Raw genomic sequence first — 27,257 nt, 5'->3', positions numbered from 1 at the left:
GGCTGGCTCAGCTGTGCCACTGGCCAGAAAGCCCTTTGCTTCCCCCACCCTGGACGGGCAAATCTGCCCTCAACAACTATTGTCTGGTGGTGGGACCAGTGTCTGGTCATCCCCTCTGAAGAACAGTCCCTTCCTGGGCAGCTTTCTATAGGCTTGTCTCTAAATCTTCAATATCTAGTATGACGGCACACAGTAGGTGGCAACATGTGTTTGCGAAAATGAATGAGCATAACGTTCAAGACACCAGAGCTTTCAAAAACTGATATATTTACTTCATTACTTGCTGATCAGTGAAGTGCATACAGATGTCTCTGAGTAACTTTAAGTCATATAATTCATGGCAGGTCACAAACATGCTGGCTCATCCCTCTGGCTGAGAGTCCTTGGAGATATTCAAGTCCTAGTGCGACTTTTCTGCTTTTGGCTGCTCCTCTGCTGAAAAGGGGCTCAAACTGCCTGTGCTTCCATCTCCCCATCTGCAAAGCAGGGCTTCCTCGCCGTGGTAACTGGCCACAGCCATGCAGGCAGCTCCCTGAGCCAGCTTCTGTATGAAGCCCCTCGCACGCATGAGAGCTCCATAGTCCTCACTCCCACCCTGGCAGGTAGGTGTGGGCACCACTCCACAGGAGATGGGGAAACCAAGGCTGAAGTAGGCCAGGTAAGTTCCCAAAAGCAACTCCTATGGAATTGGGACACGATCCAGTCTGTCTCTCCACAGGGTTTCAGGCTCACCATAACTCACAGGAACGCTTGCTCCCCACCTCCCTCCTTGCTTGCTCCCGACCTCCATTTTTCCTCCCAAGATGGTGGCAAAGAAGGGAAGGGCCAGCAGAACAGACTGCAGGTTCACAAGAGGTCTGTGTGCTTTAGCGTCTGCTGTAGCTGCTCTGCCTTTCTTCCTTGTTCCATGCAGCCTGCATTTCACCAATTCATGGTCACAAGAAACTCCATAAAGGCAAGGACTGGACTTCAAGGAAGGACTTCCCACCAAGCCTAGAGGAGTGGCTGCTTGATGGACTGCTGGGCATGGTGGGACCCTGAAGTTCAGGGACACCAAGCAGGGCAGGACAAGATCACAAACAACCTGGGCCCGATGAGGAACATGCCAGAGAGATGCATGGAGCACCGTAGTCCAGAGGAAGGAGTGGTGGAGGATGGCGCTCCCAGGGGGGACATTTACTTGCATTACCATGTATCACATCCTGCATGAAGCTCTTCAACATCATCATATTTAATCTTCACAAAGGAGGAATCTGAGCTCAAAGGCAAGACCCTTGAAAAGTTGCAGAACTGACATTCAAATCCAGACCCGACTGGTTCGAAAACCCACACCGTGTCCTCTCAGCACAGCCTGAGGGGATGCCCACTCTGGGTCTCAAAGGACAACATCCAGAATAAATGCATCACCTTCAGAGCAAAGTGACAAAACACAGTATCCCCAAGTCCACATGGCAACTGGCCAGAAAAGCAAATGTAAGGGATGCTGGGGAAAACAAACATGGCAAGAAGAGCCAGGTGAGCACTAGTCAGCTTCTCCTACTCCTGATTTCCTGCTCTAGGCCAACAGGCCAATGCATATTCCATAAGTGCCGCTGCTGAGTAGTTCTGTAAGCGAGGTCTCTCAACATCAATGTCTTCAGGGCAACTCGTTCTCTAGGCCCTAGAGCCTCAGTTTTGTTTTTTATACTGTAAGACAGAGATCATTAGAAGTGGGTGAGGGAAGCCAGTGGGGGAGGGAGGACCCAGAAAGTCCCAGGAACCATGTTCTTGCAGGTGTTAGCTGCTTCCTGCAGGGGCTTCTCAGAGGTAGCAGGGCAGGCACCAAACAGTCAGATCTCTAGCTGGCACTGGGACCCCCTTTCTTCTTTAATGGAAAAGGAATCTGACGGGGTAAGAGGGTGCACATAAGACAGACACGGAAGCATCAGAAGGGAACACAGGCATGTCATCCTATTCTTTAAGCCGAGTCTTAGTTCAAAGGAAAAAAAAAAATCTCAGATAGAGGAAGACCCTCAGAAGCCATTCAATCCAATCACTGACTTTTAAAAATGAACCCCGGACCTCACATCTGGAGATTCTGATTTAGAAGGATGGAGGGTGGGGCATGCTCCACCCAGCTGTCTAGGTTGTTCTAACACCAATGGATAAGGACCAGCAAATTAGTCTGTATTTCTGATCCTTCCCTTCCTCTACCAAAATAGATACTTGAATGTTTCCTCAAGAACCCTGCTTCAGTATGAAGAACCCTGGAAATGAGGAGCTCACTACACTCCAAGACAGCTTCCCTGTCTGAGGTACCACAAGGCTGCTGCTAGTTCTGGCACTATTGCTTCCAGAAAGCCCTTTCTCTTCCTTCTTTCTGCTACCCCATCTCAGCTTCTTCAGCACTGTTTGCTTTTAGGGACTGAGAACTCCCCACCCCTGCAGAAAACAGACACAACCAGAAGGGCATCTGCCACCATGTCTGGGCTTCTGGAGGAGAGGAGCAGCTGGCTGGTGGCACTGGGTGCCTCTGCAGCACTGGTTGGGCTCAAGCGTGGGGCAGGGGTGACCCCTGGTGGCCACGGAGATTACAGCTGTCAATCCCCTAGCTGGCAGGTGGAGCTGGGAGGCAAGCACTTACTTTGTTCATGATCCAGTCTGCATCTTCTATGGCTCTTTTAATAATCTGCTGGATTCTCTCAGGATTGTCTTCATCTGAATGAACCCGGAAACTCTAGAAGTTTAAGCATAAAAAAAGATACAAGGCAAAATTCACAGGACCAGCATCTTCAGAGCCCCAGTCATAGGCCAGATACACTGTGGCTACTTTCCACTCAGCACGGTTCTTACCCCTCGAGAGACAGAACACTACCACCTACAGATGAGGATACAGAGGCTTGGATGCCCTAACTGGCCACTGTGCATAGCGCCAGCATTCAAATCCTGGTCCATTCAACTACACAGGCTGTCCTCATGCCAGCAGAGCAGCTACAAAATGGAAGACTGGTCCCCAAGTTACCCCAAATCAAGCTGGGCCCAAAGATTATCAGGCAGCAGGAGTCCAAGGAAACTTTCATATCTCAGTTTCATTTGCTCCTCTGAGGGAGCTGCTTGCACCAGGCTGCACAATAGGAAGGAACAGGGCTTCTCCAGGCCCTTGCTGGAAGGCCAAGTAGATGGTGGGCAGTGGAGGTAGTGACTGGAAACTCTAGCCAGGCCCGGTGCTGAGCAATTTGGTGCCCTTTGACCAGATGTTCACCCTTGAGAAGGAACGTGAGATTCGGGCTCATTGGTGTGGCACCCAGGGCCCTTCACAAGGGTACCTGGCACCTCCTCTGTCCCCTCACTCTCAACCCCACAGGTCCTAGTTGTCTTTAGGAGCACCTCAAATGCTCACTCTCGGAAGTCCTCCCTGATGCCCTCAGACAGCTAGCTGCTCCCTCCTCCATGTTTTCACAGCCTGTCTATTGCTACACTTTTTTTTTCCTTTCCACATTATATTTATATTCATTTTAGTTTTTTATTTGGAAATAATTTCTCATCTACAGAAAAGTTGCAAGAATATGAACGAATTGGCTACCAGAATCACCAATTGTGAACATCTTACCATATTTGCTTTATCATTCTCTCCTTATGTGAGTTTGTACTCAATTATCTAGGAGCATTTAGAAGTTGCAGACATCATGCCCTTGACCCCCAAATGCTTCAGTGTTTTAATGAGGAGATGACATAACCCATTAATACAATACTATCATCTCATCTGCAGCCCATATTCAATTTCATGAATGTCTCCAACAATGTACTTTTTAATAACTTTTTTTTCCGGTCCAGAATCCAATGCACTCATTACATTTAGCAGTCACACTTCTTTACTCCTCTTGAAAGCAGAGCAGGGCTGCCTTTCTCTGAGCTTCATGACACTGACATGTTGGATGAGCAGAGGCCAACTATGTGGGAGATGATCCCTCCATCTGGATTTACCTGATGTTTTTTCATGAGTATATTCAGGCTGTGCATTATTGGCAGGTATGCCTGTCAAAATGATGTTTTGTCCTATACTCTATTTTAACTATCCATTTAGCTGCCTTATTTGAGTCCTGGCACCAAGCTGGTGGCTAGATCACATATCTTCTGTCTTCTGAGCAGAAATCAGAGTGGTTTTTGGTGGCCTTTTATCAGACTGCCATCCCTCCCCTCCACCACCACCCAAAACATTATCCTGCAGTCTGCCCCCACCCCTGGTCCCCAATGCTGAGGCAGGCCCCCTATTATAGGGTACCCCCACTCCTAGCCCTGTATACCCTGCTCCCACCTGCCTGACAGCATGCTTGTAATGCTCCTGGATGCCCTTGGTTGGCAGCTGCCGGCAACAGCGCAGCAGGTACCGGTAGAGCTGCAGTGGCCTCTGGACCAGCTCTGCTCCTGGGAGTGGGGCCATCTGCAAGACCCTCTGTCCCTGGAAAACACAAAGCATTACTTCTAAGGCAGCGAGCCAATCCTTGGCCCTGACCCCCACAACTCTGCGAGGCACGTCAAATACAAGGTGGAGGCCAGGTCCCCTTTGTGCCACACCCCACACAGCACAGACCCCGGGCTCGGTAGGGCAGTCAGTCCTGCAGAAGTCTCAGTCCAGAGCTAGCCTGCCAGGACCAAAGACAAGATGCACAGTCTCATCCTCGCACCAACTTCCGGTGGTGGGTGAGGAGGTGTCAGGGACCCGCAGAGTAGGGGAGACTGGCAGGAAGACCCTGCACTGCAAGACAGAGAAACCAGCTGACTACCAGCAGCAGAGGAGAACCACCAGAGGTCTGGCTCCACCTTTCCCTAGACCCAGCGGGCCCATCCGAGCCCTGCATCCACGGGGTTGCAGGGATTGGGGGGTGGAGGGTGTTTACAGATGGGCATGTGATGGAAGTGGTCCAATCAGGGCACATCACTCCACCTCTGCAGGGGTCACAGGAAGTCCTCGTTCCTTCCCTCTAGACTTGCCCCTGAGGCGGTTTCCTCCTCTCTCATCTTGCCTCCTCTGGAAGCCTGAGACTGGAGCCACACAGCAGCAGGTGGTGCTAATAGTATGCGCGGAATCAAGTCTGAAGAATTCACTGGAACCCTACAACTATCCACCTGAAGGCAGTCCCACCTCTAGACTTTTCAGTGACCTGAGCCAATTAATACCCTTTGCCAAAGCAACTTGGGTTTGTTTTTTTGTCATTAGCAACCCAAAGAGTCCTAACTGATGGACATGGCTCCAGCTTTAAGGAAGAGTGCAAACAGGGCAAGGCCCCTACAGTTCTCCTGCCATGAATATCAGCCTGCTAGTCTGACGACTGTACTAAAGGCCCCCCCAAAGAAAAAATCCAGAAGGGAACCCCATACAATGGGGGCAAAGACCTTCCAGGGCCACCACAGAGGACATAACACCAAAGTCCCTACCTGATGGGCAGACTCCACTGGCAGGCTTCCCCAAACTATATAAAGTGCTAATCAAATATTGTAAAATGCTAGTCGTGTAACAGATGGTTACCATCTGCAGTCTTCAAAATTAACATTTGGAAAGAGCACAACTTTGTTTCGGTAGATAAAAACCCAAGCAATACTTAGAAACCAACCCAGCAAGTATGGGCGGGAGATTATTTTCAGCTCAATTATAATACTTAGTCATTCTCAGTAATAAGTAGCAGAGAATGCATGTGTGGGTCCACTCAGAAGAGTTAAACTAAAAATGTTTTAATTTAATTTAAAGTGTGGGTTTGCTATTAAGGGGCAATGAACTTCACAGCATCCTTGCTAAAATTGTAGTCAAACTCTGCCACCCCTAATGATTGCTTGGCATATCCTGCTCTTTGCACTTGACTTTAGCCCCTCCTAGGCTCCTCTGTGAAGGCACCTCTGTCTTCCCAGGCAACCAAACCAAAAGCATCACCAAGCCAACCCAGACTCCTCTTCCATGTCACTATCTCGCTAAGTCCTATCAAATTCTACCTCTGAATGCCCCTCAAATCTGCCCCCCCCCCATTCCCACTGCACATCCTTGCTTCAGACTTATCAGAGCTCCCATAGACAACTACCAGAATTCCTAGCAGGTCTCCTTATCTTCCAATCTATTCATCACTCAACAGCCAATGAATCCTTCCAAAACTAAATCTCAGCATGGAATGTTTCCCTAAAACCCCAGATCTGATATCCACCCCTACCCTTGTAATTCATGACAACTTTCCCAAAATATAGGAAAAATATGAAATTATTTTAAGCAGTATATGGACCAATGTCTCTTTATTATAATGATTTTATATTTATTTTCATGTGTAATGAAAAAAAAATCCCAGAATTTCATACATATTGTGGCTTAAACGGTTTTTAAAAGGAATGGGCATAAAACTGATATTTTTAAATGTGTCAAGCAAATAAGAATGCAGTTGAAATGTGTATATGACATAAATCATGAAAGTGGTACTAAAGTTTGGACAGCACTGGCCTTTGGAACAAAGTCCATACTCCTTCCTCCAAGGCCCATGCCTACCCCTCATCACATCTCCCACCATTCACCTCAGAGTCCAAGCAACCAGAGCTCTGAGTGGCACACTCCATGACAGCCTGTATATGTGTATATATATATATATGTTATATTCTTATACATATATTATTTATAAGGAATTGGCTCACATGATTATTAAATCTGGCAAGTTTGAAATGTGCAGAGCAGATGTCCCAGTTGGAGTCAATGTTAAACCAGGGAAAGCCAATTCCCAGGCTGAAGGCCATCAGCCAGGAGAATCCTCTCTCACTTGGGGGACAGTCAGACTGTTGTTCTATTCGGGACTTCAAGTGTTTGGATAGGCCCACCCACATTAGGGAGGGCAATCTGCTTTACTCAGTCTCCTGATGTAGATGTTAATCTCATCCAGGGGTTCCTGGGTGGCACAGTAAGTTAGGCATCTGAGTCTTGGTTTTGGCTCTGGTCCTGATCGCAGGGTTGTGGGAAGGAGCCCCAGGTTGGACTCAGTGCTCAGTGTGGAGTCTGCTTAAAAGATTCTCTCTCAGGGCAGCTCTGGTGGCTCAACGGTTTAGCACTGCCTTCAGCCCAGGGTGTGATCCTGGAGACCCAGGATCGAGTCCCAAGTCAGGCTCCCTGCATGGAGCCTGCTTCTCCCTCTGCCTGTGTCTCTGCCTCTCTCTGTCTCTCATAAATAAATAAATAAATAAATAAAATTAAAAAAAAAAATTATCTCTCTCTCTCCCTCCACCCCTCGCTCCCACTCTTACTCTCAAATTAATTAATTAATTAATTTAAAACATATAAATGTTAACCTCATTCAAAAACAGACTCACATACACACCCAGAATAATGTCTAGCCAACATCTGAGCACCCTGTGGCCCAGTCAAGTCGACACATAAACCTAACCATGACAGTAGATGTTTAATATTCATGTGACCAATGAATCCTCCCACTCTTGCCTACAACCTGTTTCCTGCAGGTCTGATCCTTCAACACTCAACTGTTAGGTCTGGCACCGCCTCCTGAAAGTCTTCAGTGATCCACCATCCTTGCCACCGTGTTCAACGGGAGACCTATGGGTACCTCAAACACCCCTTGTGAACCCCCCATCACTCTAGTTTAGGCTTCATCATCTGTTACCTGCATTACTGGGAGGGTATGTACCTGCCCTCAGCCTCCTTCCAGCCATGTTCGATGGCCACCACAATGCCTTGTCTAATGCCCAACTAAAAATCTTTCCACAGCTGGACAAGACAGGATATTGTGAATTATTTTCAATTATTAATTTTCTGAGGTAGAATAACAATGTGTTGTGTGGGAGAACGTCATTCTTCAGAGATGCAAGTGGAAGGAAGTATTTAGAGGTGATGTTTCATCAAGTCTGCAACTCACTTTCCCATGGTTCCACAAAGAGAAGAAACGGGGTGAGAAAGACAAAGCAAATGTAGTGAAATGTTAAGATTGTGTTTAGATGGCAGGAAAAAGGGTAGACATTGTGCTGTTATTTCAACTTTTATATATTTTGAAATTTTTTGTGACAAAGTTATTTTAGGAAAAAAACCCTTCCATGGCTTTCCCAATTACCTAGGGGATCATATTAAACATACTAGGCTATACCAACTCCTAAAGCCTTACTTACCCACCAGATCCATCCCTCATCATTCCTCCACCTGCCAGGCACATTGATATACCACCTATGGTTCCTTTAGTAATAATAACAAATAATAAGCACTTACAATTATTACTCCAGCAGCCTTACTAAATGTGTATCATGTGAGATGACACGATTCTAAATGATCACATGAATTAACTTATTTTGATTTTCACAATTAATTCTTTTTTTTTAAGATTTTATTTATTTATTCATGAGAGACACAGAGAGAGAGACAGAGAGGCAGAGACATAGGCAGAGGGAGAAGCAGGCTCCAAGCAGGAAGCCTGATGTGGGACTCGATCCTGGAACTCCAGGATCATGTCCTGAGCCAAAAACAGATGCTCAACCGCTGAGTCACCCAGGCGACCCTTCACAATTAATTCTACAAGAAGGTACCATTATGTTCTCCTTTTATAGATAAAGAAATGGAGGCAAAAAGAAGGCAAGAAGTTTGTCCAAGGTCACATAGCTGTAAGTGCAGAAGCCAGGATTTCCACCTGGGAACTCTGGCTCCAGGGTCCAGGTGGGTGCTATTCTTCCTAACTGCACCCCCTTTCCCAATTTATTTTTAAGGGATGACTTCTTCCCGTTGAGTCTAGCCTCCTGAGACTGTTGTCCGTGGCTCCATCTCTCCTGGGCCATAAGAGACCAAGTGAGTACTTCCCACCTCTGGAAATGGGTTCTTGAGCAGGGTTACAAAGAGCCTGAAATGGGACACCTGGGTGGCTCAGCAGTTGAGTGTCTGCCTTCAGCCCAGGGAGTGATCCTGGAGTCCTGGGATCGAATCCTGCATCGGGCTTCCTGCATGGAGCCTGCTTCTCCCTCTGCCTGTGTCTCTGCCTCTCTCTCTCTCTCATGAATAAATAAAATAAATATTTTTTAAAAAAAGAGAGAGAGAGCTTGAAAATGAGTTCATGCACCCCAGCAATGGAGCGTCCTGATCAGCCTCTTCCTGCTCTAAACTGTCCTTGTAGCTCCTGCCTTCTGGTCTTCCAGAAACGTCTAGATTTCTGCCCAGTTTTCCAGCCTTCTCCCTTGATTCTGTGTGTCCCTAATACTCTTCCAGAATTTCTTTTTGGTTAAGTCTTTCTATCCCCACTTACTCCCTGCACAGAACTAGACTTTCTCCCTCATCTGTTGGCCCACAGCCTGTGGGGCCTGCTTAGGTCAGCAGGAATCGCCCCGGGCTCCAAGCGTTTGCCTCCCCATCCTCCCCACCGGCCGCATGAAACTCCCATGAGGGCAGGGCCTGTGTCACATTCCTCCATCTCTGTCCTCTCAGTGCCAGCACCGTACAGCCTGGTACCAAGCACATTCTTCCATCAATACTTGCTGGCTGATGAACCTCAGAATCTAGGCCCTAAGTAGTCTTGCTCATCACCTCTGGCAGCAACACCCTCCCTTTACCACCCATCTATGCCAAGCCTTTCTGGTCACCTCAGCTTCCCTCCAGCTCACCTGCTAGAACTCTCTCCAGGCAACTGATGCCTCCAGCCTCATACAGCCTGGAGAGACCATCAGGCTAGAATATCCTCAAATCCCCTCCTCCATGAAATTTATCCTTGCCTGAGAGCTGACTGATGTGCTAAGCATGGTGCTAGACATTTTTACATCAACCCTCTGACAAAAAGAATTATCCCATTTTGCAGCTGTGGAAACTGAGGCTGATCATGAACACATGGCCAGGGAGTGGTGGGGCTGGGACGTGGACTCTAGCTCTCACTCCAGTGCTCCAACCTCCCTGAGTTCTTGAAGGAAAGGGGCCCTTCCTTTTCCTTGTCTCTGTTAGGCTCTCAGAGCCTCTCTCCTGGATTAATCCAACATCCTTCTGAAATGTCTCTTCTCTAGTCCCTCTCCTATGCTCAGCCACCATGAGCAACTAAAAACAAAAATCTCATCTTTGAGACCCTTGCTTGCTATCCTTTAATGGTGCACTCAGAACAAACTCTCAGCTCATCAGTGTGTGTGTGTAGTGCGTATAGTGGTGGTGGTGTGTGTATGCTTGTGGGGGGGGGGGGGGTTTCAAGGCTTTCCCCAGTCAACTGCCAAGCTCTATCCCATTTGCAACCAAATTCCAAATTCCCCATTCCTTTCAACGTCTCCCTGGCTCAGCCTCCTCAGCGCCTTTGTTACGTATAATGTCTAGCATGCAGTGGTCACTCAACAGAAGGGTGTCAAACTGAACCCTTCCTCCCTGACACCTTCCAGTCAACTTTCTTGCACCCTGAAGACCAAGTGGAACAGTGGAAGCACATGGGCCTCAGGTCATAACAAGACTGATGTGAGGATTAAGACAGCACACATGCCTGGCTCACAGCAGCAGCAGCTCACTAAAGAGGAGACCCTTCTCTACCCCCTGGAAAAGCAGCAAAAGGGAAAACAATACGTCATGATGCCTTTCAGCGCTTCTATCCAAGGCAAAAATGGCCTGCTGAGGGGTAGCTGCTCATGCAAACTGACCCTGGGAGAGGTTGTGGATTTCACTGATTTAGTTACCTCTGTGGACATCAAAGAAAAAAAAAATACATCTTTTTTTCTTTGAAATCGAACTAAAAAGCAGGTGAAACTTATTTAGCTTTTTCTCAAATCAGAACTAAGCTCTGGTTATTCATCCTGTAGCCTCCAATGAATTAGGAAGTTATAAAAATACCTAAGGTGGCATGGCTTGACTCGTGGCAGGTGCTCAGTAAGAGGTGTTAACTGAATGAGCAGAAAAGTCATCCAAAGTAGGGACTCTTTTAAGACCAGAGCGCTGAAGGCGACCTTTTCCCATCCAGGGTAAAAGAAATCTCTTCTCCACATCTCTGGCAGGGAGTCACCCAGCTTTTCTCCCTTAACATGCTCCCTTGTGGCGGGGAGCTCATGACCTCCCAAGTCTGAGCTCTCCACTTCATTCAGCCAGAGCTGTCAGAGTCCCTTTGGCTCTGAGCTAAAATCTGCTCTGTAAACTTTACTGTCGGCCTGAGCTCTGCCCTCTGGGGCTTAAGTCTCCCTAGACGACCCCCACCCCTACCCCCCACCCCCGCCCTGCAACCAAATCCAATCTGTCACTGTTCAGTCAATGACCTCAGCCCTGGATTCTCTTCCAGGATCCCCACCCTAAACGCCTCTCCCAGGGCCTGCCCCGTCCCACTTATGCTCCTCTGGACATACACACACCCTCATTATCAATCTCACTCTCAGATGTATTGTCCAGTGGGAAAGCCACAGTTTTCCCATGTCCTGACCAGCTCCATGGGTTCTGGAGCTCAGGTGGCAAGGTCACGTCCCCTACCTGGCAATTCAAGGAATGCCGCTCAGGCTGCATTCTCTGCTTGGGCGCCATGTGACCCTGGCACTCAGCTCAGGGGAATCTTTTTTCCATGAACTCTTTTAAATCTGTTTCCCATCTTGTATTTTGTTGGTTCAGTCCAGAGTCACCATCTGCCACCATATCTAGGGTACCTGACCCTGTCTGTTAGCCAGCTCAGCTCAATTCCATACAACAAAAGCACAGAAACAATCATATCCCAGGCACAAATGGGGTACAAAGAGAAAGACGTTAACTCCAGCAAGCCATGTCACTTACCCATCCAATGCCGTTCAGGGCGACTAGCATCTGTGTGTCTCTGGGCTCGGCCCTAAGACCAGAGATGAATGGCCTGACATGTTACCCAGTTGTCCTACCTTAAGCTTTCTTCACCACTGGTGCCATGTCTAACAGTCTACCGCTCAGGGAGTGATCAGCCTATGTGCCAGGTAGGTGTTGGGAACTTTTACATGTGTTACCTCACGTATCCTCACAACAATCTTATGAGGTATGTATCATTAGCCCCATTTTTATAGATGATAAGACTGGAGCTCTGAGAGGTTAAGTAACTTGCCAGAGACCACACAGGTATTAGACAGCAAGACCAAGAAAGAAACCACGGGTTGTTGGATTCCAAAGCCCCTGCCCCTACCTGCTTTTAACACTACCTGCTATGTCCATATTTGAGCCATCCACAAAATGCTGCGTGGATCAGGGCTAAGGACCCCACGGAGAACTCCCCTGGGGCTCATTCAGGACTAGGACTGCATTCATGAAAGCACTTGACTGTGCTATTATCCAGTACTTATTTTTCAACTTTCTCCATAAAACTTTGCTCCATCCTTTTCTGATACCAAGGACACCATCTATAGCTTCCTGCTGCATAAAGATGAAAAAAAAAAGTCAAAAGGCTGATGTCAATTACACAGACAAAGAAAAGGGGGCAACTAAGGAAATGCTAAAAAAGCTCTTAGGAAAGCCAAAAGAGAATATAACAGAATAAAGGAAAAGAGTGATAATAAAGCCACAAAGGGAATTTCCTGGGAGCCAAGTGCTATCACTGGTACAGATGCTGAGAGGTAGGCCTATGGCCCCATTTAACCCCACTGTCTCTTTCCCTACCCTGTGCCCTGACATAGGGCACCTAAAAATAATTGGGGAAAAGTCATCTTTTTTAAAAAAATAAAGAAAGAAAAGAATTGAACTATAGAACATGACCAGAAATTATGTCCTATTGAGCACTGATACAAGACTAAATTAAGCCTGCACAGGCCATTGTTTAAAAATGCAATTATTTCTCTGGATGGGGAAAGTCACAATATAGAAGCAGAGTGGGGGATCCCTGGGTGGCGCAGCGGTTTGGCGCCTGCCTTTGGCCCAGGGCGCCATCCTGGAGACCCGGGATCAAATCCCACGTCAGGGTCCCGGTGCATGGAGCCTGCTTCTCCCTCTGCCTGTGTCTCTGCCCTCTCTCTCTCTCTCTCTGTGTGACTATCATAAATAAATAAAAATTAAAAAAAAAAATAGAAGCAGAGTGGTTCTGCTCCCCCAGCTCCGGGGCTCCAGCTTGCACATGCACGTTCTCCCAAGCTAGAAACGAGGCAGCAATCCACACTCCTCCAGTCCCTTCCCTTCACAGTCAAGGCTCTTAAGACGGACACTTCCCATGCCCCCCACCCCCCACCTTGACGCACCTGGCCAGTACCTGGGCTCCCAGCTTTGCAGCTTTATAACATTGCCTTGCTCTGAGGATCCAAACAGCACTCTCTCCAGCCCAACCCAAAGATACTTCCTAAAAAACACATCATGTCACTTCCCTTCTCCAAAACCTCTGTGAAGTGTTCTTGACTCACTGCCTTCTGAAATCTGGTTCCAACTTCTCTTGTCAAACTCATCTCCTGCTATCTATATGCCCCGCATTCTAAGTACATCCTGAACTTAGCAGGTAGGTTCATGGGCTATGGGATAAGGCATTCAAATCCTGCCTCAATCACTGGCCAGCTGGGGGTCCTGGGGATGTTTCTCAACTTCCACCTGACCAGAGTCGGTTGCACATCTGTCAATGGGGCAACTAATAATATTTCCTACACACACACACACACACACACACACAATTTCCTACACAGAATCGTTGTGAGGATTAAATAATGCTCCCAAATCTAACTTAACACGGTGTCCGGCACAGACAATGTGCTTAGTAACTATTGTTTAATAGCATCTCTGAAACTGCTGTGCTCTTTGAAGTCTCTCTTTCTCTCTTTCTCCAGATCCTTGCCTCAAGAATTCCTCTGGATCCTTAAAGATTTAGCTCCCATGTCACTTCCTCAAGGCTCACCCCCCATGCTGCCCATACTGCTCTAATAAGGTCTCACGTTGTGCTGTAATCATTTCTGTACCAGTGTGATGGAAGAGCACAGAGTGGATTTTGACAACAAACGGCCCTGGTTTAGGAGCTTACCTCTGTCATCTATAAGCCATGTGATCCTGGGCAACTTGTGTGACTTCTCTACATTCTGCCTCTTCTGTAAACTGAAGAACCAAATACGTACCTCCTGGGGAGGAAGGTGTTGTAGAGATCAAGCAAGCTAATATAAGTGCCTAGCACTGGGGCTGGCACATACTAGGTGCTTGAACATCTCTTACCCTTGCCTACTCCACCTGGCTATCTGTTCCTTGCTGACTATAAGCTCCTGGAAGGACAGACTGTGTTGTATTATAGGTACCCCGCCACGGTTAACTGTATCCAGAACATGACAGAAGCTCAATAAATGCGTGTTGATTGAGCTTCATGTACCACAGAGGAGACTAAAGCCAAGACAGTGCCTATCCTGATATCACAAAGCCGGCAGGTGGCAGAGCCAGGTCTCAAACTCAGGCTCTGAATCCCTGGCTCTGGATCCTCAGCTCTCTTCCCACACCTGCTGCCTCAAAGGCTAAGGAGCCACCCTGAATATCACATTTGTCAGTTCAACCACCCTGAGCCAGTTCACCAGTTTAGAGTGAATCTGGTGAGCTATCCGAGGCAAAGCAACCTGGAAAAATCAGACAAAAGGCAAACATGCTGGTCTCAGAGCAGAGCAACCAGCAATGTGGAGTCAAACTGCTTTGTGCCAATGGCCTTCCACACACAGGCCACAACATACCACTCTGGTTTGGGGGCAAAAGAAGGGAACCATTATACACCTGCCAGATGTCAGCCACTCAGCTGTGTACTTCATAGGGGCTATTTAATCTACAACCCTATTGCTTCCATTTTTTAAAAAGATTTTTTATTCATTTATTCATGAGAGAGAGAGAGAGAGGCAGAGACACAGGCAGAGGGAGAGGCAGGCTCCATGCAGGGAGCCCGATGCGGGACTCAATCCTAGGTCTCCAGGATCACGCCCTGGGCTGAAGGCAGCGCTAAACCACTGAGCCACGCGGGCTGCCCTATTGCTCCCATCCTACAGAGGATGAAAACTGAGGCTCCAGGTCACACAGAACTAGGTGAGAGCACAGCTGGGCTCTGTACTTAGGTCTGTACCCTCCTAACATGCTCTTTCTACACACATGCAGCTCTGATCTCTTGAGCTGAAAGCTCTGGATTTATCCTCTCATGCTCTCCCTCCCTCCCCTCCTCCCTTACCCAACTACTCTTCTAGGCCCCCACATTGCTCTGCCCTAAAGGAATCCAGGTCTCACCTAAGAGGACTTCTCTGACCACTCTGCAGTCCCTTCTATCTTTCTTCATGATACGCTTCACCACCCGACATAGATTTGTCTATATTCTCCCACTGGAATGTAAACTCCATAAAGCTGCGAGTTTTTTTGTTCATGGCTGTGTCCCTAGTACAGTACAGTGCCTGATACATGGTAGGCATGGGTGCACATGTATTAAAATAGTCATTAAGGACCAACAAGGTGCTAGGGGTAACAGAAGCAAACAGAAGCCCCTGACCCCATGTAACTTATACGTTAACAGAAAATTAAAACTGATTATTTGGTTATAACTAATTACTACAAAGTAGAATTCAGGCACCAGAGACTAGCTCAGGGAGTCCCTCACCCAGTCAAGGGTCAGAGGTTTCTTGAGAAAAGGACATTAAACCTGAGGTCTGAAAGAGGAGCAGGATTTAGTGAATGGGTGGTGAAGGCAGAGAGCAGTTTGCAGGAAGGCCTAAGGGAGGAAGGGACTGCCAAGCCCACAGGAGCCCAGGGAGGGGGAGTCGAGGGGGAGCAGAACAAACAGGATGCTGGCCAGGAAGGCGGGGTCAGGTCCAGAAGAACCTTGGTAAGAGCTGAGGAGTTAAGATTAGTCCTAAGGTCCATCAACTCATGATGGATAAATAAAACATGGTACGTTCATACAATGGAATATAGTTTCGTAATAAAAAGCAATGAAGTACTGACACAGGCTACAAAATGGCCAAACCTTGAAAACATTACTCTAAGTGTAAGAAGCCGTTCACAAAAGACCATATATTGTATGATTGCATTTCCAGGAAATGTGCAGAATGGGCAAAATCCATAAAGACCGCATGTAGATGAGGGGTTGCCCAGGGGGCCGGGGCATGGGAGATTGAGAGTGACAGCTAAAGGAGAGGTTTCTTTTGGGGACAATATGTTCTAAAATCGATTATGAGTATGGATGCACAACTCTGAATATACTGGAAGACATTCGATTGTGCACTTTGAATGAGTGGATCGGAAGCTGTGTAAAAAACGAAATGCGGGGGATCCTTGGGTGGCTCAGCAGTTTCGCGCCCGCCTTCAGCCGAGGGCCTGATCCTGGAGACCAGGGATCGAGTCCCGCATCGGGCTCCCTGCGTGGAGCCTGCTTCTCCCTCTGCCTGTGTCTCTGCCTCTCTCTCTCTCTGTGTGAATAAATAAATAAAATGTTAAAAAACAGAAACAAAAACGAAATGGTCCTGAGGACTAAGGGGTTTCGGACTCAGCGGGTCCTGAAGCGATATGCAGACGCATCCATCAAAACGTGAAGGTTGCCGTGGGCAAGCTCGCTCGGGCAGGTGGACCCCGGCGGGCCGCGTCCGCTGTCAGGAATGCACCAGCCCAGGCTGAGCGCGGGGGGTGCGCCAGGCAGCGGGCATCTCTCAGGGGTGACGAGTCCCCTGGGCTCCCCGCGGCCCGCGGCCCGGGGCCTGCTCCGCTCCCCAGAGGCGTCCCGGAGCCGCGCGCCAGGGCACCCGGCCGGCCGGGCCACGAGCGCCAACAGCGGGGCCCAGCCGGAGGCCCCACGCCCCAGCCCGCCCCGCCGCCCCGCCGCCCGCGCGGCTCCGGCCCCCGCGCGCCCGCCCCTCCGCGCCTCCCCTCCCGCCCTCCGCCGGCGCCACGCGGCTCACCCGCCTCCACTGGGGAGCCACAACCCCGAATGCGGCGGCCGCGGCAGACACGAGTGCGCCTGCGCCCCGGCCCGGCCCCGCCCCCGGCCCCGCCCCCGCCCCGCCCCGCCCCCGCCCGGCGACTGCTCGCCGAGCGCCCCCTGCCGGCCGCACGGGGCACTGGGGGCTGTTTATCAGGAAACCCTAGAGGCCCGACCCGCCGGGTGCCCCTTGCCTGACCCGACCCCACCCAGATGAAAAAGAAACCTGTCCCACGGACAGCCTTCTCTGCCTTGCACTCTCGCTCTTCCTTCCGACTCCTGCTGCCTCGCATGTAAGCTCGGAAGGCAGGCTCTCCCCATGTACCCGAATGCTGGGCCGCCGCTAGAACATTAGGGGGGCTCAAGATTCCTGAAAAGGCTTGCTGGAGGACTTTCCGTAAAGCACTTGGGTTGATGACAGGAATTGTATTTGTAAAGGAATCTGCGTTTTGAGTCATTTCATCAACTTACAGTCCCATAACACCTGTCAAAAGAATAAATATGACAGTAATAGGCATGCTTCTTTTCAGACCCGTCTATAATTATAATTGAGGAAAAGAATACAGAATTTAAACCCAGAGCTACTGCCAGTATCATTCTTTGAAAATGAAATAATGCTGTTTTATTAAATAGGCTCTCCCCGCTCTCTAATGTTTAAAGCTAAAGTGCTTCTCTGAATTGATTTAAATACAAGTTTTATATCCTCAAAGAAATAAAGATGAGTCTTTATCTCAAGACAAACCCCCTGTTCAATGATGCCGCTGATCCTCTGCTGTCTGAAAGAGAGTTGGGTTCTTAGTGGATAATATTGCTTCTGTTCACGTCTCACTTCTCTAGGGCTTTTTAAACCCATTTGTAATGAAAAGGCTGATTTCCTTACACAGACTGACTCTATGGGTAGCTGATTTAACAGGACATTCCTTTTTTTCTCTCTCTCTCTTTCTTTCTTCTTCTTTTTTTGAAAGGAAAATATTGCTCCCTGGTGGCACCTGAGAACTTATTTTTCTCCTATTTGACTAGGAAAAGGCAGGGGATGTTTCTTAACAGAAGTGAGGGTTTTTGTTTTGTTTTGTTTTTTTAGTTTCAGCTTTTCACTCTTGTTTTTTTGCTAACTCCCTTTGTAGCTTTTTCTCCCTTGTTTTTGTTTTTTCGCTTCACCTCATATACTAGCCTTCACCTAACATACAAATCATAGGGGCGTTCCTCCTGAAATATCCTGATAATTGCCTCAACCTTCTCTTTATTTTCAATATGTAGACTTGGACCAAATATGTTTGAAAGATACGATTGTACCCTCATAAATCAGCCCTCTTAGTTACACACACAGAGTCAGGGGCACATCATTAGTGAAGATCCAATCAATACATCATTAAGCTTTTAAATCCCTTATTAGGAATAATCTGCAGTATCACCATCTATTCCTGTTTTCAGCCTTGGGATCACTTGATATTTTGAAGAAATTTCAGTCTGTTCTTTGGCCCCATTTCCCTTTTTGTTCCTAGATCACTGTGTTCCTGCATCAGAAACATTGTTCTAATACCTAGATCTCATAAAATATTTAAGATGCAAGCTGTTCACTTTACCTCAGAAAGACACTACCTTCAGAATTACTTGTGCCTCTTCTGTCTACAAACATACACGATTTTACAGTTCACAAAAATTCCTTATAAACATCCAAACAACAAGCAAAAGTTAATCCAGAGTTGAGTAGGCTTGGACAAAAATTTTCAAGTTTTCCAAAAATAATGGAAAACCTAGTTTTTCAAAAATAATTGGATTATAATACTTTGAACTTGACAGCAACCTTAGATTCTTGACAGCTTCAGTAGTAAAACTAAAGCATTCTTTCTTACCAGGCCAAACTCACTAAAAGAACGGCACCAGGCCCATAATCTAATGAAAATCCAAACATTCTTACTATGTCAATTTTCTTTACATTGAAATTTTAGTAGATGAACACCCTCATGTCGGACAGTGCACGATATTTTACAGATAAATGGAATTGAAAGACTTACTTGAGAAATTTGTCACTCGAGAGTTGACTGTCCAGGGGACATGTTCTCACAGGGGAGTTCATCGACTCTCCTGAGAAATACATCTCCACATTCTCTTGATTTCTGACATTATGTCATTTAACCCTAACAACTGCTGGTTTGTAACCAATATTTGTAGAAAAAGACACAAGTCCTGATGCTTCTTCCAGTTTAAACCTGTTTTTAGATTTCAAAGAGAAATGATAACATTTGCGTCCTCTGGTTAAATCGGGTTATTGTCTCAAAGGTTGACCATGTAAATAATTCAAATTAATTCATCACTGTACAATAGATTTAATAAGCATAATAAACACTTTGAAGAAAACACTTAGGACCCTAGATCTGCCCTTGCTTTCACTCCCATTATCTCAGATTTCCCTGTGAACAGAATGAGTGGTGCCGTGTTGTTCCCTTCTATTCAAAATATGCAAAGTTGCTACTTACCAGTTTGCTATTTGCATGTCTCAAATCCTGCCAGAGCACAGGGTGAGGGGCATGGTGACCGGTGAATGTGCCAAAAGGGGACACCAGGGCGAAAATGGGAAACCCAATGAACAGATAGATCTTCTCCACCCCAGGCTATTACAAAACATAACCCTCACCAACTACTGAAGATTTGTTTTTAAGATAACAAAAATATTGGGTATAAAAGGTTAGGTGAAATTGCAGATACCTAGTGTCTTTTTTTTCTTTAATTGCTGTGTTGAAGAAGAGGATGAGCAAGGATTTCAAGATTTTTGTAAAAAGGAATACAAGAGGGGCACCTGGGTGGCTCAATACGTGGAGTGTCTGACTCTTGATTTTGGCTCAGGTCATGATCTTGGGGTCAAGAGATTGAGCCCCACATCAAGCCAACATGGGGCTCTTTTTTTAAAAAAAAAAAAAGATTTTATTTATTTATTCATGACAGACACAGAGAGAGGGAGAGACACAGGCAGAGGGAGAAGCAGGCTCCATGCAGGGAGCCCGACGTGGGACTTGATCCTGGGTCTCCAGGCGGCACTGAGCCACTCAGGCTGCCCAACATGGGGCTCTTTGCTCAGTGGGAAGTCGGCTTGGGAGTCTCTCTCTCTCTCTGCCCCTCCCCTGCTCACTGTCTCTCGAATAAATAAATGAATCTTTAAAAAAAAAAAAAAAAAAAAAGGAGTACAAGAGAGACGAGAGAACAGTAGTGACTATTTACAACATACCCTAGGAGAGTAATTTACAGCCTGGGTTTTAGCCTTCCTGGACCTCTGTCCTGTGTTACTTTCAGCAGCACCTAAATCTAAACTTGCTGACTGGCATATATCATTCAATAACTCCTGCTGTGTTCACAGTAATATATTCACAGTGGCCACATGTGAGAACACATTGATGATCGGATGTGTCATCTCTGAATATGAGTCTGAATATGAATTAAAGGGCCAAAGATAAGAGTTAAATGCCACAGTTAATAGAAATGTAGACTGTAAGATATGAACCACTTTATTAAATAGGATTATTTGGGAAGAGGAGAGGCAGAGAGCTGCAGAGGAAAAGGTGGGAGACGAAGAGAGAAAAACAGAACAGTGGATAATGATAAAAGGTAGAAGGCAGTTATCATTTCGATGCTGTCCCAAAGAGAAAGGCCTAAAAAAGTTAAGTGGGGCGTTGTTGATTAAGGAAAACCATTATTCATGTTGGCCAGGAAATAGGGTGTTCTGGCCAATCAAATATGTAGTGAATAGTTACCTTCCACTTTAGCGAACATTTATTGAGACTCTATCAGTGTAAAGCCCTGGGTCCCCACAGAGTCCTCCGGACCCCCTCTCTTCCACTCCCCTTCTCCTTTCCTTCTCTATTTCTTGTTGGGGGCAGATCCCATCTCGACACTGGCCTGTCTCTGCCTTCTCGGTATTCTCTCCATAGATGTGCCAAACTCCTTACCTGCAGGGTCTAACCTCTTAGGCTTCACTCCGTGGTTCCAGTCCCCTGCTGCAGCCTTTCTGACCCTCAAATGCACCATGTTCTTTCTTCCTGCTCCTCTTTTAGATCCCAACTTACAGGTCTCTCTCTCTCGACTTCCCTGATGCGCCTACTCCCACTTGACCATTGGTACTAATAATCCTTTTGCCCCAGAAGAGTAGCCTGTACTTGCCCCATGGCTTGCATCACAGTTTATAATGGTAGATACCTTATCTTGGATTTCCCCCGAAGAAGACTTCGAAGCTGTCAGTGAGGGTGGCAAAAATGACACAGAGTTGATGGGTTTTACTTTCAATTTATGATCTAAACTCAAAGGCATACTGGAGGCTGCCCAGGTCTCTCAGAACTCCCACCCTCGCTCTCAGTGGATGACACCATCACTCAAGAGCTTCCTCTTCTTCTCAGCCTCTCTTCTTTCCTGGGGATTTGCCTTCTGCCTTTGAAATACCAATCCCTCTGCTGGTTCTTTGGACTCTATCCTCTCTGCCTTCCTAAAATCTTTGCTTCAACAGTTATCCCCTCTCTCCTGTTCCATTAATTTCCTTTTCTTCACCTGCTCATTCTAAGCGACATATCCATGGACCAGGAGCCCTGGCCTCATTGGGAGGTTGTTAGAAAGGCAGAATCTGGGGTGCCTGGGTGGCTCAGTTGGTTAAATCTGCCTTCAGCTCATGTCATGATCTCAGGGTCCTGGGACCGAGCCCCTATCAGGCTCCCTGCTCAGGGAGAGTCTGCTTCTCTCTCTCCTTTTGCCCCTCTCCTTGCTCATTCTCTCTCTTGTGTGTACACACACATTCTCTCAAATAAATAAATAAAAAGTCTTTTTTAAGAATCTTAAAAATCTTAATGGGCAGAATCTTCCACCCCAGAGCAGCAGAATCAGAATCTGGATTTTAATGAGATTCCAGATATATAGTTCCTAGGCATATTAAAATTTGAAAAGCACTGGGCTATTTCTCCACTCTTCATTAGAGCCAAATTTGTATCCATCCATTCAACAAATGTGCATAGAACATCTTCAAGGTACCAAGCAGACTTCCCACATTAGAATCATATATGTGTGATGCTCTAGGGGCAGAGAACAACAAAGGAAGAAAGAAGATATGATCAGGTCATAAGGAAGACCTTTGCAGAGAAATAAAATATGATTACATGACAGTCACCAAATGGTTACTTTAGATCATTCCAGAGAGGCAACACTTAGAGATCAAAATGACAAGAAGCCATCATTAGAGTTGTCTACACAGGTAATCCCACCTCCACTCATTCACCCATTCACTCTTCCGGAGGTACCTTTGGCTTCCACCTTCATGTCATGGAAACTGCTTTTCGCAAAATTTTGGATGTCTTCCATATTGTCACAAGCAATGGCTCCTTCTCTGCCCTTAGTCTCCTCTGCTTCTCAACAACCTTTGGTTCCACTGACCACACCCTTCTTCTTGAAGCATTGTAAGATTAAGTTAGTCACCCAAGTAACCTTTTCCTTACCATATATTGTTCAATGTAGCTATTGTTGGGGGGGCGGGGGGATGAAAGACCTTTTTTGAGAAAGAAGAGAGGGCGGAGAAGAGAAGGTGAAGGAGACAAAAGATATCCCTTTTATTCCAGCATAAGCACAGAATTCCAAATCAGAAAAAAACAAAACAAAACCATTTTATTTTATGTTTCTAAAACCCTTTTGTTATGTCAGGTGTATCTGGAAGTGAGATAGATAGCTGCTTTGATCCAGCTCACAAAGGAAAAAGCTGGTTCAACATTCCTTCCACACCTGCCTCCCTGAGCCCTACATTAGCTCTCAGGGAATCTGAGTGGGAAGGAAGGGCTGGCAGGGACTCTGGGCTCTCTTGCAGGACCACCAGTCTAAACTCCAGGCTAATTCTGGAGGGCAGATTGCTGCAGTGAGGGGCATGGGGCGGGGGGTGCAAAGGTTGAGGAGGAGGAAGAAATCACTTGCTGGAAACTATATAACCTCACGCGGGAGGTGGATGGAAGTTATTATTAGCCTGCTGATGTACAGAAAGACCTAATGTAGCACAGGGAAGGTAGCTGAGGGTTGCTAGTGTCTAGCTTATCGAAGTGTGGATTCATAAAAACAGAGGACAGTCTGTGTACAATGTTTTCTACACACATATTGTCAAAACTCTTGACCTAAGTATTTACTTTTTATTACCAAATACCATCAAGCCTATTAGGAGCGTGCAGCCCTCATGGTGCTCAAGAACTACATGCTAAAGCTTAGCCTTAGCCTAGGGCAGAGAGGCTATTGCACATTGCTGTTGTACACGTGCACCATCAGAGTCATTTGACACTCTGACTTCATGGCCATCTCCCCAGGTGGATCCAGGCTCATCAACACTTGGCTCTCTGCTTATGAGGATATGGCCAACGGTAAAGAAAAACTCACAGGTTAGAAGATATTTATAGCTTCACATCCCTGCCCTGCCCCAAAAGCAGGGTACAGTAGTAAAATAAAAAATATATATATATTTTGTGACACATAGAAATTATATGATATTCCTATTTCAGTGTCCACAAGTAGAGTTTTATTGGATCACCCATTTGTTTACGTGTTGTCTATGGCTGTTTTTGTGCCACAATGGCAAAGTTGAGTTAGCTGGGACAGAGACCGCATGTCCCCCAAAGTCTAAAATATTTACTCTCTGGCCCTTTACCAAAAAAAGTTTGTCAGTCATGTCTACAGAAAGTGGTGTGGATTCTAGGTTCTGTGGAGTGGAGGCCTGTCCTATATTCACAGCATTATCTGTGGGGCTTTCTTTCATATTTTTCCTATAATGGCTGTAGCAAGCATCTTGTTCTTCATTTAAATTTCATGCTATCCCACCTCTGTGTTTTCTTCCCGCTGTTCCTCTTGTCTGGAAACCACACCTAGTACTCTCAGTTTGCTTTTATGCCAATTTTCCCCAACCTTCAAGCAGGCCTTCTTGAATCTCTCCGCTATGATTTATTTCTCCATCTTCTTTTGGCCATAATTCTTTCTGTACTGTCTCACGACATACCAGTTTCCTACTTTGCATTATAATTATTTATGCACATGTTTTATTCCCCCTCTAGACTATAAACTCCTTGAAGAATGCATTGGCTCATTATGAAATTAGCATTCTGAGAACCCTTATTTGCATCACACATAAGATCTCTTGTCTTCAGCAAAAAGAAGTATACTATGACACATATAATTGGCACTTATCACACAAATCAATGATAATAGGGAACAGGGGCAAGATGGTTAATTAAAACCCACAGCAAATTCCTCCAAAATTCATTTTGCCTTACCATTTTACCAACGTAATACATACTGGTTTGGATTAAATGTCCTTTCCACATACTTTGTAGATGTGTAACTGCATTGGCCACCATGCAGTTAGTGGGAGCGAAAAGATCAGAAGTGAATAATAATCCACCAACTGAAATCATCAGGCGTCCGGCAATGGAAAGCTTTCGGGGCATCCTTCCAGTGAAGGTTACGAGCCTCTGAACTTTCCACCCCCAGGGCTCCATAAAGATTTAAATTTGTGTATATGCCATTTGGAACTTAGACATGGAACAATAATCTTTTAGTATGGCCTGGATGCCCAAAAGAATAGATGAATCTAAAGCAAAAGAAAAAAAAAATAAAACAACCAAGTTCCCCACACATATGCTTGATTAGGCAGGCCAAATATTCTATTGCAAACATTAATTCAACAAGAAATGATAAGGCAATAAAATAAATATGAAGAGTAGCCCTGCTTGCCAAAGCAACATATGCGTTTGGGCTGATTCTCTGCACCCATGACTAGTGTACACAAATATTGTGTTAAACCTCTCCTCCTAATAGCCTCATTTCTCACATGCTCTTCAGAGGGAAAAATGTGATGCTAATTTAAGATGACTTATCCTGCTAAGCACATAAATAAAAAATAGTTCAGAATCCAGAACATGACAGAGCTCCCCTTTCACGTCTAATTAAGTACTTTTAATTGGCAATTCAATTGGCAGACTGTATGTTTTGTACTGGAAAGTGGAAGGCAGAACAGACCCCTAGTAAGATACAAAAGAGATGTGGGCCGCGTACAATTGCTTTACCGTATGTGATTCAGGAAAGTTATGTTAGGCATGGAAAAAAGGCAGCTATCTGTACATCTGGGGAGGAATTAGCAGCAAACAGGGCAAATGCTAGAGGATCTGATCATGATTATAAAATGTCATTTAGGAAGATATTTACATTGTTAATTAAGCAATGAAGCTGATAACCGCTACTCTGTAAATTGTGCTAATTACCCCAGTGCCTTGGAAGGTTCTCTAATCAGCCAGATCAATAGGTTCCTGGTTTATGCTAATAATGCAGAGTCATCCTCCTTCTGAAGTGCTCTGCTTACAGCATTCCGAACCCAGTCCAGCTCCCGCCCACTGTCCTGTGCTACAGGCAGCTAGCATTCATCTGTCTGCCCACATTACAGCGGTGAGGCTGATGTCTGCTCACCCCCAAGGCCCACAGCGAGAAAACAAGAATCCTACCATGCACTGTGTCTCCATCAATTGTTCAGGGGAGAGGACTGCCTGAGCCTTTGTGTTTCATGAGATTTTTATGTAGTCACAGCCCCATTCTCTTCCAACAATTAGAAAGACCACATGGCCCTGAGGGAGAAGGACTTCCTTCGTGGGAAGGAAGACCTAGATTCAAGTCTCCACTCTACCATTGACTTAATGGCATGACCTTGACAGGATATGCCAACTGTTTTTGATGAGCTTGCGTGTGTGGACCAAGAGGGTCAATCTGGTTCAACTATCAGGTGGACTTTCAGGGGTTTTTGTCTGTTTTTGTTTTTCACTGAATTGAGCAGTTGTTAGTATGAATAGACTGGGCTCTTGAGCCAGAAGAACTAAACTTTGTCATCAGCTTCTCCAGGACACCAGCATGGGAAGGGATCTGAGATATGTAATACAGGCAAAGACAGGGGGATCCCTGGGTGGCGCAGCGGTTTAAAGCCTGCCTTTGGCCCAGGGTGCGATCCTGGAGACCAGGGATCGAGTCCCACATCGGGCTCCTTGCATGGAGCCTGCTTCTCCCTCTGCCTGTGTCTCTGCCTCTCTCTCTCTCTCTGTGTGACTATCATAAATAAATAAAATTTTAAAAAAATACAGGCAAAGACAGTTTCATGTCAAGTGCTCTCATGTTCACCTGGCTCTTGGTCATCCAAAGGAATGGGGAGAGTGTGCATGAAGGAGACCCAGAGAGAATTCATTTACCTCATTGCAATTTACAATTTCCATCTCTTTCCTCCATCAAACCTCAAACAAAAAATCACCAGCTGGTAGCCAAGTGTCCTGGTTTGAAGATTAACTTATTTGCTTTCTCTCTCATTTCTTGGTAGGTGTCCAAATGAACAGTCAAAATCCCACCTGGAAGGTAAGAGGGTAGAAAAGAGAATTAGCCAACGGCTTGGGTAACTCATGGATTGATAGTCAGCCCCCAGGTAACTGAGCTGACTACCCAAGAGCCATGATGGCAGCCAAGAGAGGGCTTGGAGGTGGAAAGCCAAGGTGAGAGGGGCACACAGCACAATTAGGGTTGGAAACAGCTGGGATCCATTTCTTCACTTGAGAAATAGAACTCCTTCTGTGCATCTCTGCATGGGGCTCCTGAGCTTTCATCACCAGCTCCCCAGCCCCCGCAGGCAGAGCCTCTGTGTTCAAGGCCAGCTCCTGTGCTGGGCTTTGGGATGGAGCCAATTTGTTGAGTTGTTTCAGTGCTTTGATGTGTAAACTAATCATCCGTCATTGTGCTCTAATTAAACCTAAGTGGTGCAATGGATTTGCTGTCATAGAGGCCAGGGCCCTTCCTGGATTGGAGGAGGGAAGGGCAGTGTCCTCTGAAAGCAACCCTGCCCCAGGAGAGCCAGAGCAAGGAAATGCCAGATATGAATATAAAAGAGCTGGAAACCCTGTCCTGGTCCAGGAGGCTGGAGAAAATGTGACAAACCAGAAATCAGGACGGATCTATGCGTTTCTGATTTCCTGGGTGATGTTGCCCTCAGTGTGAGTGTCTAGACATAACAAGCTCAGGTCAAGTGGGTAATCACAAGGTGACCTTACAGTTTGCCATGGTAACAGACCTCACGGGGGCCAGCTGGCCCTGGCATCATCAAAATGTAACCCAGTTTCATAAGGCGAATGAGCAATTTCCACTTCGACACCTAAACCAGACAACCAGAATGTACAGGCAGGACAGTTTCAGGACTCTTTAGAAAATGCTGATTTCCATGACTAGGTTCCCTTTCCCTCCAAATATTTGCATTCTAACTCAAAAGAAGTGCTTCTAAATAATGAAGGGAAGAGTGAGTCCTCCTTATAAAGGAGAGCCAGAGGAAAGGGGGAGAAGATTGTGGTGGTATGGTTGACATTGTGACATGCATCCTGGGAGTAAAGCCACCTAGTCTCAGATCCAGCTTTCCCCTGGCTTAGGTGCATCACCAGAGAGGGCAAGCAAGAGGTTTAT

The 27,257-nt window shown here is 46.5% G+C and overlaps 1 protein-coding gene across 6 annotated transcripts; it reads right to left on the bottom strand.

Annotated features, from left to right (window-relative positions):
* Positions 1–250: 250 nt before the first annotated feature.
* On the bottom strand, positions 251–16,838 carry LYRM9 (LYR motif containing 9). 6 transcript variants are annotated; one of them, XM_077852060.1, is made up of 4 exons: positions 16,762–16,838; positions 4,295–4,438; positions 2,624–2,716; positions 251–1,882 (listed from the first exon to the last, which is right to left on the bottom strand). In XM_077852060.1, exons 2-4 carry the CDS (start codon positions 4,418–4,420, stop codon positions 1,838–1,840), a joined length of 264 nt encoding a protein of 87 aa, XP_077708186.1. In that variant the 5' UTR covers positions 4,421–4,438; positions 16,762–16,838; the 3' UTR covers positions 251–1,837. The 6 variants fall into 6 exon arrangements, with proteins under 6 accessions (XP_077708186.1, XP_077708189.1, XP_077708184.1 ...); XM_077852063.1 differs by lacking the exon at positions 16,762–16,838 and adding an exon at positions 15,104–16,255; XM_077852058.1 differs by lacking the exon at positions 16,762–16,838 and adding an exon at positions 13,881–13,905.
* Between the last annotated feature and the right edge of the window lie 10,419 nt (positions 16,839–27,257).

This window comes from Canis aureus, chromosome 16 (genome assembly GCF_053574225.1).
Source record: "Canis aureus isolate CA01 chromosome 16, VMU_Caureus_v.1.0, whole genome shotgun sequence".
Taxonomy (NCBI): domain Eukaryota; kingdom Metazoa; phylum Chordata; class Mammalia; order Carnivora; family Canidae; genus Canis; species Canis aureus.
This window is presented reverse-complemented; position numbering and strand designations above follow the sequence as displayed.

Excerpts from the sequence above, each read along its gene's own strand:
- LYRM9 (XM_077852058.1), bottom strand. Across the intron at positions 2,717-4,294 it reads ACAAGCATGCTGTCAGGCAG|AGTTTCCGGGTTCATTCAGA; the intron begins GTGGGAGCAGGG and ends TTAAACTTCTAG. Across the intron at positions 1,883-2,623 it reads CAGACTGGATCATGAACAAA|ATTCCTTTTCCATTAAAGAA; the intron begins GTAAGTGCTTGC and ends TTACCCCGTCAG.